Source organism: Leptodactylus fuscus, chromosome 5, assembly GCF_031893055.1.
Source record: "Leptodactylus fuscus isolate aLepFus1 chromosome 5, aLepFus1.hap2, whole genome shotgun sequence".
Classification (NCBI taxonomy): domain Eukaryota; kingdom Metazoa; phylum Chordata; class Amphibia; order Anura; family Leptodactylidae; genus Leptodactylus; species Leptodactylus fuscus.
This window is the reverse complement of record NC_134269.1, coordinates 80,288,683-80,301,478: the sequence shown is the minus strand read 5'-3', so window position 1 is coordinate 80,301,478 and position 12,796 is coordinate 80,288,683. Positions and strand designations below refer to the sequence as shown.

The following is a 12,796-nucleotide window of genomic DNA, read 5'->3' as shown; positions in this document are numbered from 1 at the left end:
ATTAAAGTACCTTGTTACTTTGTTTAAGTTTATTGAGTTCCATTTTGTATTTCTCCACTTCCTCCACAGCTCTGTTCAGGCGAACCTCGGTAGCACTTTGATTGCTTGCAGACTGTTTCTGTATTCTTTTAATGTTTTCCAGTTCCTAAATCAGATAGAGAAATATGTTCCATATTAGCCTGTAATTGGTTTATGACTGAAAAACCCATGTACAGTGGTGCTCAGCATGTGCTCAGGACCTTAATTGAAGTCCCACTTTTTTTTTTTACATAAAGTTAAACCTTTGATTAACATTGGATATATAGCCAACTAAAATTTCAGAAGCGGTGTGCAAACAGGGGTTTTATTTTTCTGCATTTCAATAAGAAAAAAAATAAAATAAAAAAAATGTAAAAAAAAATTCCGCAAAAAAAAGAAAGCTTAGAATGGCATAGAATACTTACTCTATACCATACTTATTTTACCGACCCCCTGCAGCTTCAATGTTTTATCTGTCTCTGTATGCCCTGCTATATACACGGTGTCCCGGCATGTTGCTCACAAGTAATGGCTACTGATTGGCTGCAGGGGTTACAAATTGGTATCAGGATGTCATTACTAGAGCAGGAAACACAGAGACCAGCAGGGAAAACAGTAAGAATTAGGACAGGAACAGAGGAGGATCAGAATATGATATACTACTATTAGATTACTATTTTATGCCATTGTAAGCTAAACTACAAAGAGGTTACATTTTGTAAAACCAGGATGAAGCTTCATTATAAGAACAATGGAAAGATTTTTCTGAGGTAAATAAATGAATGCCACTTATGACAACATTTTTAGAAAATGTCATTTTTATGCTGCCCTTGCTGCTTTCTAAAAAAAACAAAACGGGTATCATAAGAGGTAGATTTGTATCCATTTATACAGCAGTTACGAACAAAGTCATAAGTTAAGAACATCCTCTGCTAAAGCAAGGAATATCAAGACACTGGCATTGAAACCATTGGTCTTAATAAATCTGTCATCATACGTCTTCACTTTGTGGAAACGTCTACTGAACTGAATGAACCAGCAATCTGTTGTGGATGGTGATCCTCCATGCCATGAATTACTATCTTCCTTTAATATGCACGACTTCCAATTATCACTTTCCCCATGTCACTGGTGAACATCAATCAATGTTTTCTTCTCCTAACTGACTAATACAAGTCAGGACACCAAAGTCATAAATCTTATACTTGCTGACAGGGTTTCCAACTCGTTGGGCTATTAAGAAATTGTCAGAACAGGGTTATGCTTAAAGTGCACCAATGTTTTGGTATTATGGCTCATTTCATTGAGAAGAGGAGAAGTGAGCTCTACAAAACACATCTGGCCACTGTTTGCTGTAAGCCAGTAGTTCTCAAAATGTAAGGCACCTCCAATTTGTAAGAGAGGTGTAGTTGTGGAGGCAGATTTGGTAGAAGTGATCTTCTTCACAAGCCTGATGCCCAAATACTCTTCTAAATGGCAAGACATCATACAGAAGTGTAACCTGAAGTTGCTGAGCCCCAGTGCAAAATCTGGTGGCGATGTGACCCCTACCTTGCCTTGTGCCATTTAAAATAACGGTATATTTTATCTGTCAGAGGGACCCTTGGGGCATCCTCAGGTTCCAGGGCCCAGAAGCAACCACTACTGCTGAACTGTCAATAGCCACAGCCCTGTCCTGTTCTTACTAAATGCAATATCATGACACATCAGCGGGATTTCATCATTCCCTGTACACCACTTTTATGGCATAGAAGGATGATATTGAAGTGCAAGTTTGCCACAAGGCCCTTGCTTGCACCAAACGTGTGCCAAAAGCCGTGGTCTGTGCTTCGCCCACCGCGAATAATTTATATATCAATATTACAAAAGTGTATTTCTTAGGCAAAACCTACTTACTGGCTGTTCACTAGTCTAAGGGCTCGTTCACATCTACGCCCGGTCTCTGTTCTGCAGGTTTCCGTTTCCTGCACAAAACAGAGGCAGGAGACGGAAACCTGCAGGAGTCTCTCACCTATTCATTTGAATGGGTGAGAAAGCCGTCCGGCTGTGAGTGGCGGTGAGCGTTTTATGCTCTCCGCCGTGAACCCGGTTTTTTTAATCTGAACACAGAGTCGGACATGCACTACTCTGTGTCCGGATTTTAAAAAAACGGTTTCACGACGGAGAGCATAAAACGCTTACCGCCGCTCCCGGTCTGTGGTTTCCGTCTTCTTGCACGCAGAAGACGGAAACCACAGAACGGAGTGCCGAATGCAGGTGTGAACCTAACGTAAGCTAGGTGACAACCTGTTTAGCAGATGTCACAATGAGTCATAAGTGTTGGCAACCAACTATTGGCCGGTACGTTCAATAATAAAGCCAGGCTTAGGTGTAACATGGGTGAATAGAGGACATTGTTTTGCAAAAAGAGTGGTTTGTTATCACTTATCACCGTATATACGTATATCAGACTCTGGATGTTGTCCGCCCTTATGATTTAAAAATGGTGTATTTTTTGTTTCTTTTTTAATTACTGGCTATAAAGAAATTTTACCTGTTTGAAAATCTGATATTTAGTGACTTTTTTTTTTACATTTAAAGTGCAACTCCCATTCTATTTATGTATTTATTTTTTGCTATTTTGTAGGGTGGGTTGCAGTGAACATTTTGTAATATCCTTTATTAACCTATTAAACTTCCCTTTAATAGAAAACAGACTGTACTTTACTAAATAAGCATTGCCAGGAAGCCTCTGTCTGTACACCTGTACTCAATGCAGCATGTAGAGCTGAAGCACTTACCAAAGGGCGGCATTTCAAATAGCTTTATATCCAGGCTTATACCAACTAGAAAAATGGTTCTGGTATCATAAGAAAGCGGAGATTCTCAGCACGAATGAAGTACTAGTCCAGAATGTGATTTTATATGTAACAAGAAGATTAAAATCAAATTTCGGACTGTGCTTTTAGTAAGTGATATCTCTATTTCTTTTATAGCTAGTCTTTCAATCATGTATATAGACTTTCCCTAGTAACAGCTCAGTTAGAGGGATGCTAGGGAGAATGTCTCAACCTGTTTTATAATAAAAAGAATGTTAGATAAAATAAAGTATAAAAAACGTTCACCAAACACCCTCTGACACAATAGTAAAAGGAAAAAGAAAAAAAAAAAAAGTGTTGCAATTTAAAAAGGGAAAGTTATTTCAATATAAGAGACTCTGTCCTGACAACATTATAGAGAAACGGAGCACCTTCTCTGCCTACCCTCCAGAGGTCAGGAATAAGAATACAGGTAACAAAACAGCAAGAGTAATGCCAGCACGCACAAGGAAATAGCAAGCACCAATTTGAATGTGAGCCAAGAATAAATAGGGAGGAAGAACCCACCCCAGACTTGATAGGAAGATAGGCTGTCAATTACACAGGCAAGGCTAACATTAGGAGCAGAGGAAAACCAAGATGAAGGAGATGGGTGTGGTGGAAAAACAATTACCAAGGTGAGGGAATAGGACAGTGTTCAGACAATTCAAGAAGAACCCAAAAAAAGAAATCACAGCCGGATACGTCTCCTGCGCCGCAGCATGAGGCCCGGAGGGTGACGCCAATGCCCGGATGGACGAGGATGTAACAAGTAAGTTGAAAAAATTGTGAGAATACTTTGCTTTCAAATAAATTTTTATAAAGTTCCCCTATTGCTAAGATATCTTTTCAAATGTTTTCCATATGTACTCCTGTTTCCTGTTAATTAGCTTCCTAGGACATGCCCATATACTTCAGATTTTATCTAGGATGTCAGAATTTACTGTTACATATAAAACATAGGTAAAAAAATAAACTACAAGAGTAAAAGCTGACAAAATTAAGAAGAGGCGCACTTCTGAAATATGCAGATCACAATTTCCACCTCCCCAACAATATTACTTTCACCAATTTGTATTCACTACATGTTTCCTAGGTACTGCAAGAACATCATGGACATTATTACATCATCCCTTATTAGCAAGTCCTACAGAGTCTCTTCCAAGGTCCTATCTCAGCTAATATTTCAAAGCAAGAAAATAGAAAATGACCTCATATCCCTCCTCACCCCCATCCCTGAGGAAATGCTTTTGCTTTTAACCTTCATCTGTATTGTGATATTTAACTTCTTCAATAGTTCAAGACGCTATCAATGCTGGAAATGAAATATGAAGGTTAACCCTTTCTAACATGCAGCTGGCATGAAAAGGAAACAGAAATAAATAGGGGCTATCACTAGCAAAGATGTGACAATGAAAAGTAGATTATTCCAGACTGTTCTTCCTAACAATAAGACCCTTGTTACTTGAGTACTGTTCTCTTTCATATATTCTACACTGCCAAACAATATAATTTCAACAAGGACTGCAATGTAATGCATATAAATAAATACTGTATATGTAAACATGGGCATACTTGATCTCAATGATGGAAAACATCTTTTCATTCCTACACTAAATATTTGCCACTTATAGGTGTGTATATACGACAGCCTACATCTGCTATATAGTTTAGTGAGATGTGACAGATTATTTTGGGCTCCTTTACACACAGGGGTAACACACATAGTAATTTCACAGTACAGATAATGCACACAGCAATGTCACAATACATAAATAATGCACACAGTGATGTCACAGGACAAGGATATCACAGTACACATATAATAAAAACAGGGACAAATGTCACAATACACAAATAATGGACACAGTGATTTTTTTGTATTTGAGAACAAATAATTGACACAGCTCAAATCTCTTCAGTTCCTTCATATGGGCGATTCCTCCACTGAGCTGACTCCAGTATATCCCTCAATTCTTCACCGATTTTGACTCTAAATTGTTTATTGGGTGAACTCTAGAATGCTTTAAAGAAAATATATGCTAAATATTATATACTTTGGAACTCACACAGAATAATAATGGCTTCCTTCTTAAAGGGGTTGTCCCACGTCGCATACTCAACGGTTTTCGTTGTTGCAAAATCTTCTGTCTTCCGGCTTTGTTGCGTCATTGGTGGGCGGGGTTACATATGCAAAGCCAAGCAGCGAGATGCCGCTGGCCCTGCGTGCACACTCATAAACCAGTCTAGCCTTCACAATGCGAATACAGACCCGACATCCGCCTCTCTCTATTACAGCGGGTGCCGGGTCTATATTCGCATTGTGAAGGCTAGACTGGTCTATGAGCGGGCACGCAGGGCCAGCGGCATCTCGACGCTTGGCTTATGCATATGTGAATATGTGACCCGGCATCCGCTGTAATAGAGAGGCGGATGCCGGGGAGTGTCGACGCCGGCACAGATGCACATACGCCAGCAACATCGCTATGCTTCTGCCCTGCATGAAGCCAGCAGCGGCAGAAGCGATGCTGTTATTCCGCTCCTGTCGCTGCTGGCTTCATGCAGGGCAGAAGCATAGCGATGTTGCTGGCATCTGTGCTGGCGTCTAACCGTCCCTGGCATCCGCCTCTCTATTACAGCGGATGCCGGGTCTGTATTGGCTGCCCCTTCCCCCCAAAGGGTAAACTACCCCTCCATGCTCGCTCCCGTGCACTTAGCCTCTCCTCCCTCCCCCCTGAGAGCAGGCTGATACATCACTTGACTTATGACCAGATAAGTCAAGGGATGTGTCCCAAAAAAATGAATAAAGTGATATAGTGGACAAACAAAGCAGTTTTGCTGAAGCAATGTATTTAGGAAAAGTCTTACATTCACATTAACAAACAGTATAGATAGGATCCTTGTGATGGGACAACCCCTTTAAGGCCCCGTTCACACGGGGCACGAGATGGTGCCACTGTGCTGCCGAGAGGGAACGAGATTTCAGCCACATGCAGTTGCCATACTGTTACCTGCCAATCGTGCCAACACCCTAAGTTCCTATTCTAGTTGTAATTAACAAAACAGATTTTCTGACGATATTCTTTATTATAAATATGCTTTAATTACCCATAAAAAAGTAAAAATATTGTAAAAATCCAGTTGTAAAGACTTCATAGCATGGATGCATTTAAAATGCGTTATCAGTACTTAAAGCAACACTAACATTGCAACAAGCTTTGCATAAATGAAATAAATGAGTACGGTGTCTGTACTGGGTAATGTATCGAAACGTTACCAAAATCTAAAGTCAGCTTAATTAATCGATGTAATTAGTATTCAGGTATTTTTCATCCATGCCATCCTGCCTCACACTGTCACTGACTAAAGGATTTGTCACTAACTGTAGACTATCTAATCAGGATCGCTAATAAGTCACTAACTGAAATCCAAATGCAGTGGCATGGTGTGGCATGTAAATAGGAGAGTTCTAAAATAATCAAAGTAAAAACTTCACTTAATTGTGTTTTTTATTTAGGTCATAATCGCCCAGCCCTAACAAGAAGAATAATATTATTTGATTTGAAGAGTGCTACGGAATATGTTAGCACTATATAAAATTATTATTATTTCTGGCCACTGGTGTTCTGTATTTTTAGCAGTTTCTATATCTAAATGTATTATTTTGAGTTGGCAAGGGCAAGACTAGCTGCTACACAAAGAAAGCAGAGTTGAATCTGTTCATCCAACTCTCTCTCGCTCACTAAGAAACATCATCAGGGTCATACGGGACAGAAAATTACTGAATAGTACTGATGTTCATAAAACACTTCGGATGAGATAGAAAGCTTACTTAATTCCACAGCAGATATTACACGTGCATTTGTCTCTGCTCTTTCATTCATTCCTCCCCAATTCACCGTCCTTTTTTGTGAGCTGTAATACAACAATGTCTGTCCATTTTCCTCTAACAAGACATATTTTGGCAGATATTTCAGAGCTAAGTGAAGAAGGGGTAGGTGTAAAAAGGAGCATGCTTCTTTTATATTCAAGGGGTTGTTCGGGATAACAGCCAATCCCTACACTAATCTAAACATTCTCCTCCCGCCCAGTGGCGTAACTAGGAATGGCGGGGCCCCATGGCGAACTTTTGACATGCCCCCCCCCCCGTCCCAACTGACGCCGAAGACCTCGACCGACCCCCTCCTCCGCACTCTATTATGTCCCTTACTTGCCCCTGCACACAGTATTAACCCCAATAGTGTCCCCTGCACACAGCATTAACCCCAATAGTGTCCCCTGCACACAGTATTAACCCCAATAGTGGCCCCTGCACACAGTATTAACCCCAATAGTGGCCCCTGCACACAGTATTAACCCCAATAGTGGCCCCTGCACACAGTATTAACCCCAATAGTGGCCCCTGCACACAGTATTAACCCCAATAGTGGCCCCTGCACACAGTATTAACCCCAATAGTGGCCCCTGCACACAGTATTAACCCCAATAGTGGCCTCTGCAAAGACCCCCCGAGTATAATGATAGCCTTTGTGGGGCCCGCAGTGTCACTTGCCGATCCCGGCCCAGCCAGGATCGGCAAGTGAATAGGGCCCGTAACTGCCTATTGAAAAAAAACCGCAGCGGTAGCGGCTGTCACCGGGCCCCCTAATGGCCCGGGCCCTGTGGCAGCTGCTACTGCTGCTACCACAGTAGTTACGCCACTGCTCCCGCCTATTTTCTAAATAATATTATTTAATAAAAATGTATGTTTACCCATTTTTTCTGATTAGCTGGTCGCGATCCGTTTCCCCATTTTCGGAGAGTCACTATTACTCCCCTCCCCATTCACTCTATTAGGGTGAGTTCACACTGAGTATACACCAGCTTATTCTGAACGTAAAACACGTTCAGAATCAGCGGCGTATAAAGCAGTTCCCATTCATTTCTATGGGAGCCGCCATACGAGCGCTCTCCACAGAAATGAATTGGCTGCTTTTTTCACTACGAGCACTCCCATTGAAGTGAATGGGAAGTGCCGGCGTATACGGCTAGCTCTGCTCATGCCAGGCCATACACGCCAGCACATCCCATTCACTTCAATGGGAGTGCTCGTAGTGAAAAAAGTAGCCCATTCATTTCTATGGGGAGCGCTCGTATGCCGGCTCCCATAGAAATGAATGGAGCTGCTTTATACGCGCTGATTCTGAACGTGTTTTACGTTCAGAATAAGCCGGCGTATACTCAGTGTGAACTCACCCTTATACTTATCTCTCTTCCTTCTAGGCTTTCTCCTACGGGACAGCTTCTCCCTCTTTTCATCCATTAGTCATGTTGCGTTTTTGCAGCCCAGTCCTATTCAAGTGAATGAGATTGAGCTGCAACGCAGTGTATGGCCCACTGGACCTCCTACACAGCATAATGATCTCCAGAGCTCCCCCACAGAATAATTTTCCCCAGTGCGCCCCCCCCCCACACACACACACAGAATAATGTTCCTCAATGGCCTTCACAAAGTATAATGCTCCTAAGTGGCCCCCAGCTCAGCCCCAGGGCCCTATACACATTGTAATGCTCCCCAGTGGACAACACCCAATATAATGTTGCCCAGTTCCTTCCCCCAGAGATAACATTGACTCATGCAGCTATCTTTTCATGAGCATAATATAGGAGGTTCAGGTACGCTGAACTGCAAATATAGGGCAAATACATGCAGACATAATGCAGCTAAAAAGAATCCTGATACAGGAAAAGAGTCATTTATGAGCACATTCAGAAAATCAGCTTGCTGACTGTGAATAATATCCTATCTGTAATCATGCACACAGCCAGAAGTAGATACAAGTATAAAAATAGACTTTTCTTCCTTTTCTTAAAGGGGTATTCCCACCTCACATACTCAGCAGTCTTCACTCTTGTAAAATCTTCTTTCTTCCTGGTTTCTTGCATCATTTGGTGGGCGGGGTTTCACAGGCAACCTGCCGCTTAGCTCCGCCCCCAAATTCACGTGTAGCTCCGCCCACTCACATTGGACTATGAAGTACAGGCAGCAGCAACTCCATTCTGTGTTACATACAGAGACTGCCTGTCTCTGCCATAATGAACACAATTGAATTAGCTAGCCTGATAACTAGGAGAACAGAAGAAATGAAAGCAGCTCCTCTCCCCTATCTGCTAACAGGAAGCTAGGTCACGGGGTGTAGACACAGGAATAGCTAGATACACAGGCTCACTCCCTGCACTTAGCCCCTCCTCCCTCCCCCCTGAGAGCAGCAGATACGTCACTTGACTCAGGAGCAGCTAGGTCAGGGCTGTGGCCACAAAAAATTGAATAAAGTAAGATAGTGGACAAACAAAGCAGTTTTGCTGAAGCAGTGTATTTAGGAAAAGTCTTACATCCACATTAACCAGCAGTATAGATAGGATCCTTGTGATGGGACAACCCCTTTAAGCTGTGAGATTCACAGAATGTTCAGTACAGTGCACAGAGAAAGCTGTTTACAGACCTGATGTGAAGAAAAACTATCCACTCGGTTTTCCACTCACTGTGAAGCCATGTTGCTTTTTTTAATGTTATCTGGTGAGGACTTCCATAATAACAGAAAGTAAACTGCAAATTAGCTAACACCCAGTGGCAGGAACTGTACAGAAGTTTTTGAGGCAGAAAGCAGCAACATTTATGGTTTTGGGTTTTTTTGGGGTTTTTTTTTTTAACATAGATTGAGAGCTCCACATAGAGCTCACAATGTACATTTTTTTCCCTATCAGTATGTCTTTGGAATATGGGATGGAAATCCATGAAAACACGGGGAGAACATACAAACTCCTTGCAGATGGTTTTTTGCCCTTGGTGGGATTTGACAACCAGGACTCCAGTGCTGCAATGCTAACCACTGAGCCACCGTGTGGCCCCAACATTTATGATTTTGGTCCAGAATCACATACTCTATTATAGGAGACTAAGTTTTCTGAAAAGTTAGTGACCATTTAATGTCTTTGTAGTGTGTCCACCCTCACAGCAGATTAAGAGCCTGTGCGCATGGAGTAAACGCGCGCTCATATTTGCACAATACACTTGTAAAGAATACACATGTAAAAATCAGACTCTCATTGACGTCAATTACATTTTTTACATGTATTTTTTGGCGCATTTTTTTTTCATTTTTTACACATGTAAAAACTGTCATTGAAGTCAATGGGAGTCTGATTTTTACACATGTATTCTTTACTCATGTATTATGCAAATATGAGCGCGCATTTACTCCGTGTCCACGGTCCCTTAAGGAGAAAGAAGGGTCAAAGTAGATTCAACGCAGATGTAAGGGGGAAAGAAGAATCAAGCATATTAAATTTCAACATGTTCGATTCTCTATTTCACAGTTTAAAGGGAAAGTGTCACAAAAAGTTACCCATTCCTTAAATCAGATTTTTATACTAAACATATTTTTAAGAATTTTTGGTGATTTTGTTTTAAATTTGTGTGGTTAACTATATTTAAACAACTTCCCACTAAGAATGAAATAGCTTATGACTTCTTGTCTCCTGGAGATGGACCATGGGCCATAGATAAAATGGTGTGGAGCAGACCTCCTTTTGAAATGTAAAACTCTACCAAAGATGATGGCTTCATATAATTCAGTAATAATCTTTTCAGAAAATTCAACATCTGCCTTGAGAAGCGCAATTTCTTGGCAGTGTTTACTTCAGTCTTGAGCCAAACACAGGAATGGATACAAAAGAGAGTAAGCATATAAAGGCCTTTCCACAAGAACGGAGTCCCGTCCGTGGATAGGTCCATGTGTGGGCCATAGTACCTGGACTGAACTCAGCCATGTGCATAAGGGTCTCTGCATCATAGATATGATGCAATGAGCTCTCGAATGGCCTGATCACTACAGTAATGAACTGATAGTGTTTTTGCCAGTTCATTCTGTAGTTATTGGGCTGTTCAGCATCTCACAGCATTACATGAGTTCAGTCCTAGAAATACAGTGTCAATTCAATAGGCAATAGAAATCTACATGGCCTGCTTCTATTTGATAATTTAGTGTCACAAATGCAAAACTATTCTAGATATAATACCTTTATTGGTTAACCAGAAAAATTACAAACAGAATAGTTTATGATTTGATACCTTAGTAAGTTAAGGTAATAAAACGGTGGTTATGGGTACGGGGGGGAGATTTTGAACTAACGGCCTTTGTGTAGAATCTTCCAAGTGTTGTGCTGTGCTCTCAGTCATTCATTTGTTTAACCTGAAGAAGGAGCCTCCGTGTTTTGAAAGCGTGCATATTTAATTTTTTCTGGTTAGCCAATAAAGGTATCTATAATAGCTACAATACTTTTACCTTTTTGACTCAAAAGTATCAAATATTGCATGATTTTTTTTCTGATTACCACGATACTACACCATTTTTCTCATATTTCATGGCCTGTACAGAGCTTTACTGCCACATGAAACATCATAAAATATTTAATATCCCATGCCTTTTAAGCTTCCATAAATGTTGTTGGTAATATCACGCAACATACTGAGTACGATACTGAGCATTTTCTATCTTACAGAGTGCTCAGGGATATTCTATTAGCTAACTCAAGGGTAAACACATCAATACCCCCTCTTCTGTAAGGCAACTGCTCACAACCATTATATAAATTACAAAATCATCTAACATAATAGCTCACATCTCTGAGGGTTAATGCCATAGCTTGTGACACAAGGTAAAGCTCTAATGTCCGCTAAAGAGGATTTACTTTCTAGGAAAAGAACAAATGGTTCTAATAATAAGCTGTGTTGCGAGGGCAGAGATCATGGTTGGTGCGCAAGGATAGCTCATGCTCATATGAATGTAGCAATGGCACTAGCACTTTCATGACATACTAAAAGAGCAAGCAGCCTGGATGTTATCTACAAGTATAGTGGGTGCTGTTACTTTAAGAAATAAGTATTACCAGACTATATATAATGAATTATGGACTCCCCATTCTAGACCTGGTCTTGTCAAGCTCACCAACTTATGTCTGACCAAAGGATTTTCAAAAATTTTAGGTTAATGAATCATTTTACACAAGTCTCAAATAATTTTGATGACCTATAATCCTAAAATTATTATCGTTATTTTATTATTAAATGGTGTTTTCCGATATTCCTGTTTGCACCAATTTTCTATTGCAAAAAAACAAAACAAAATGTTAAAATGTAACTGTATGTACAGATCTGCCAGTACGTGCAGATGGAGCTGTTGACAAGGGTAGGGGGAATCAATTCAAATAGCTATTTTTGGCTTTTTACCACAAAGAACAGTATTACATATAAAGCAGTACAGTTAAATGATAGAAAAGAGCTGGTGGTAGAAGGTCCTTTTAAGGGCTCATTCACACAGGGCTGATTTTAACACGGAATCTGCCTCAAAATCCGCCCCCTCACAATAGAGGTCTATGTAGACTGCTAGCATTCTGTTTTCTGCTAGCGTTTTTTTCTCGCTAGCGGAAAAAAGAAGCGACATGACCTTTCTTCAGGCGGATTCCGCCTCAGGAAATATATACAAGTCAATGGGAGGCGGAAAAACCTCTAGCATTTTTTTTGCCAAAAACCACCTCCAAAAACGCCAGGCGGTTTTTTCAAGGTCCATTCACTGTGCTGGAGGAAAAAACCTGAAACAAAAAAAGCTTCAAAAAACACCTCATGTCAAAAAAACGCTCCAAAAAACACTTCCTTTTTCGGATTTTTTCCTGACCAAATTCCTCAACCACCCTAATGGCTAGTTCACACAGGGGCCAGTGGGACGGATTTTGGCACCAGGCCCGCCACGCCCATCAGCAAGCTGCGGCTTCTGCCTGAAGAAAAAGCAGCTCGCTTCTTTTTTCCGCCTTCGGCAACATGCTGATAGCGGAAAAAAGAATGCTAGTGGTCTCCATAGACCACCATTGTATGGAGGCGGATTTTGTCAAAATCCGCCTCCTTG

General features: G+C 41.0%; 1 protein-coding gene across 1 annotated transcript in view; it reads right to left on the bottom strand.

Moving 5' to 3' along the window:
* TEX9 (testis expressed 9) overlaps nucleotides 1-12,796 on the bottom strand; it is a 37,562-nt gene that overhangs the window by 6,497 nt on the left and 18,269 nt on the right. Inside the window, exon 10 of the mRNA XM_075273533.1 lies at nucleotides 11-145. Within this exon, the coding sequence (XP_075129634.1) occupies nucleotides 11-145 (135 nt within the window). The remainder of the gene's footprint in view (nucleotides 1-10; nucleotides 146-12,796) is intronic.